Here is a 4,002-nt window from a genome sequence, read left to right as displayed (position 1 = left end):
AGACCGCCACCAGACAGCATGCGGCTCATCCCCGTGCACGCACGAAGTTCGGCGCTGGGACTGCTGCTTCAGGAGACTGTAGACCTGGGAACAAGAACCTAATATATATCCATGTGTTTATCACTTCACATAACGCCTGTCGGCAGCGATCATGGGACCAAGGGCAGCCGAGCCGCGAATATATAAATGCTTGCCACGTGATTAACGCTCCATGCGCGCCATCCAATTAAAAACAGCAACGATAGGAGCAAGGACACCCGGGCAGCAAAATAATTGGATCTCGGGCAGTGCAATGATTGTTGTTCTGGGAGGTGATGAGCGCCCGGACTCCCCTACAAATCCTTCCCCAAATTGCCGTTCAATGTACACCAGCTTCGCTGCCTTCCCTGCTTCGGTGCTCGACTCTCGGTTTCCTCATCCATGGCTCTTTTCCTAGCTTTTCTTTCTATCTTTGCGGTGAGCGTAAAAGCTCTGTTCCCTTCTTGTCAAATTCATACTTCATCTATAACATTCTAATCAAGGGAACAAAATTTTGTTTTAGCTTGCAGTTGGAGCATGTCATGCTGCTTTGCCTGCAGATGTCTACTGGAACTCGGTCTTGCCCAACACTCCCATACCAAGTGCCATCCGCCATGTGATACGTTCTGGTACATAATTCTACTGACGATAAAATTGCCATTGATTGACAAGAGCTAGCCTCGATGAACTAATGAGCCTGAGATCATAGCCCAAAATAATTTCAGCTGAGATCAAGAAATGCATGTCTGACTGTAGCCTGACCTGATTAACTCTTTTATATTTATGTATTCTTATGAAACTATCTTTTATTTATTAGTTAGTAAAAAAGTATATTATTTTCAAGCTACTTGTGTCATACCACTACCAATTACCAATCTTACTGTGGAGTGTTTATTAACATTAATTTTCCTAGAGCAGAAATATAAAAGAAGCGCTTAGACGACCAATAAATATTATGACAGCCGTTAAACTGGTGTCTAAGTACAGTTTTTTTTGTTGAAATGTAAACTGGTGTCTAACGGTGAAGATTAATAAGTATTATATGAGCTCTGCTTGAAGTTAACAAGGCTGGCTCAAGCTCTGGAACTATAAAAATCCAACCAAGACGAACCCTGATTACATGCCTCATTAACAATTCCTGCTAGCTAGCTGTACCCTCTTCTTTAACCTAAATCATTTGATTATGGATTACCCATCTTCAAGCTTGTAATTGACGTGAATGACAAAAGTAATTCCTATTTGATGAATTGTAGGTGTGTTCGTTGATGACATGGACTCTGTTTGTGCCTTCTTCCGTTACGCCGCTACGCAGAGCCAAATCCAGGATCCCTCCGTAACCGTCTTCTTCCTAGAGAAGGACTTGCACCCTGGCGCCAATATGACGTTCCACTTCACCCGGACCACCACCGGCGCCACCCTTCTTCCACGCGAACTCGCCGACTCCATCCCCTTCTCCTCCGCGAAGCTCCCGGAGATCCTTTCCCGCCTCTCCATCGCGCCCGACTCCGTCCAAGCCGAGACCATGAAGAAGATCCTTCTGGAGTGCGAGGAGCCGGCGATTGACGGAGAGATCAGATACTGCGCCACCTCGGTCGAGTCCATGGTGGATTTCAGCACGTCCAGCCTTGGGACTCGTAACGTCGAAGCCCTGTCGACGACGGTCGACAGGAAGGCTCCACCGAAACAAGTTTACACCATATCCAAAGTGCAGAAGCTTCCTACCTCTAAGTTGGTTGTTTGCCACAGTGAGAATTATGCATACGCTGTGTTCCACTGCCACACGGCGTGCGCGGAGGCGTACAAGGTGTCGATGGTCGGGAAGGATGGGACCAAGGTGGAGGCGGTGGCTGCATGCCACACCGACACGGCCGGATTCAACCCCGAGCACGTCGCCTTCAAGGTGCTCAACGTCAAGCCCGGGACGGTGCCCATCTGCCAGTTCCAACCCCAGAACGACATTATTTGGAGTCCCAACACATTGAGCATCTCGCCGTTGGAAATGGTCGTGTGATCGCCTCTAATTAAAATGCTTCTATAAAAGACTTCCTTGGCTAGGTTGTCCTATTATATATACATATATATAGTTTCCTTGTCCGCCAGCGACTATTGGATGTTGTATGTGGTGATGTATCTGTATTCCTCTGCATAAATAAGAGTGTGATTTTCTTCTGAAGTGTGTTAATTAAGGCGAACTTCTATTCTTTTGGTTTTTATTAGCATAATCACATTAATCATTATGGTATATAATATGATGTACATTATGATATATAATCTTAGGTATTATGGAACATAATTTGGTATACAATATGGTATATGATCTTATTTGAAAATAATATCAATTAGGAGATCAATAATTCATTGTATCTAGATATCTAAATCGTTCATTGTAACACAAAAAATTATATAATCATTTTTCTTTTCCATTCAATCAATTCTTTTTTGTGCTTTCTCTCGCTCTTTCTCTTATTCTCTGTTACAATTCTTACATCGTATTAGAGCTTGTATAATTGAGTTTTCTCCATTAACAATCCCTTTGTGCATGGTCATTGGTGTTTCCTCCCCCCTTATTTTTCTCCCTTTGTATGTGGCCATCGGCACGTCAACGGCATTCTCCTCCTCTGCCTCCGTAATCTCTTGGTGGTCTCTTCTTCACTTCAATATTATGGACAAGTCTGAGCCCACTCACCTTATATTGCTACCATTCTTCGAATGGCTCCAACTATATCTTCTGGAGTTAGGAGATATCCAGTTTTCTCAAAAGATGTCAAGTATGGGAGTATGTCATTGGTGATGAATTTGCACTCATCCAACTCAAGGACAAAATCGATGCAGCACTCCTTAAGCACAAAAGGAAATGGGTTGCAACAAATCATAAAATCATTACATAGATTCGCAACACCTTCATGCTCACTGTTCGCACCCAAGTTGGCACCTATGATACAGCTAAAGCAGTATGGGATTTTTTTTGCTGCTCATTTTTTCACCATTGGTCTGTCTCATCGTTGTCAGCTTTGTTGAATTCTTCATCATCTTCACCAAGCATTCAGTCAAACTATTAATGCTTCTCTTGCTGAGATTCATTCTCTTTGGGCTCAACTTGATCTGGCTTTATCCAAAGATGATATTTGTACTATTCTCCAATATTATGAGTAGGACCATCTTATTCACTTCTTGATAGTGCTTTCTAATGACTGAGCCGGTTTGAGCATCTTTACTCAACCGCAGCCCTCTCCCCATCTTGGAGACTACTAATACTGAACTTTTATCAGAGAAGACGTACATGTCTTGGTACTTCTCGAGCCCGTCCTACTAATCTTTACTTGCTGCACCTGTTCATGATATGGTGGCCCTTACACATGGCCCCTGCTCTTCCTCTAGGCCTTCTAAGTACGGCTATTGCAAAGAGACCGGCCACACTCTCTAAGCCTGTCCTACTCGCAAGTGTCACCACTGTTATAAGATTGGCCCTGGGTACTATCAAAATGAATGTTCGAAGACTCCTCTTGCTTGGCCTTCTGGCCCTAAACCCCTCCTGGGCGGCTCCAAGATCACATGCTCCATCTGCCTCCAAGGCCCCTACTGTTGCTGCTGCCACTGATGAGCCCTCTCTATCTTCATAAGTCACTCTTTTTTTTGATAGATCTACAAGCACTCTTTGTCCAATACAAATCCCAACTTGATACATCAATCTCTTTCCACTGTTATGTCTACTGTCTTAGATATTTTTGATTTTATGGTCATGGTTCACACGCAATTCTTTTGTTGCGTCAAACACCTCCATTCCGACAATGCTATGGAATATAGAGACTCCTCCTTCCTTTATCTCTCACGCCAATATGGCGTCTTTTCTCAGTATTCTTATCCAGGCACCTCTGCATAGAATGGTAGCTAGGCAGAGCACAAGCATCGCCACATTCTCGATATTACTCGTGCTCTACTCCTCTCTACCTTTTGTCCTGAATGATTATGGGGTGAGGCTACACT

The 4,002-nt window shown here is 43.9% G+C and overlaps 1 protein-coding gene across 2 annotated transcripts; it reads left to right on the top strand.

Annotated features, from left to right (window-relative positions):
• The first annotated feature begins 288 nt into the window (after positions 1 to 288).
• Positions 289 to 2,200, top strand: LOC140851014 (BURP domain-containing protein 6-like). 2 transcript variants are annotated; one of them, XM_073260359.1, is made up of 3 exons: positions 289 to 456; positions 542 to 647; positions 1,272 to 2,200. In XM_073260359.1, the coding sequence occupies exons 1-3, from the start codon at positions 421 to 423 to the stop codon at positions 2,027 to 2,029; spliced, it is 900 nt and encodes a 299-aa protein (XP_073116460.1). In that variant the 5' UTR covers positions 289 to 420; the 3' UTR covers positions 2,030 to 2,200. The 2 variants fall into 2 exon arrangements, with proteins under 2 accessions (XP_073116460.1, XP_073116459.1); XM_073260358.1 differs by having other exon boundaries at positions 300 to 456; positions 549 to 647.
• Positions 2,201 to 4,002: the final 1,802 nt, after the last annotated feature.

Source organism: Elaeis guineensis, chromosome 7 (genome assembly GCF_000442705.2).
Source record: "Elaeis guineensis isolate ETL-2024a chromosome 7, EG11, whole genome shotgun sequence".
Classification (NCBI taxonomy): Eukaryota; Viridiplantae; Streptophyta; class Magnoliopsida; order Arecales; family Arecaceae; genus Elaeis; species Elaeis guineensis.
This window is presented reverse-complemented; position numbering and strand designations above follow the sequence as displayed.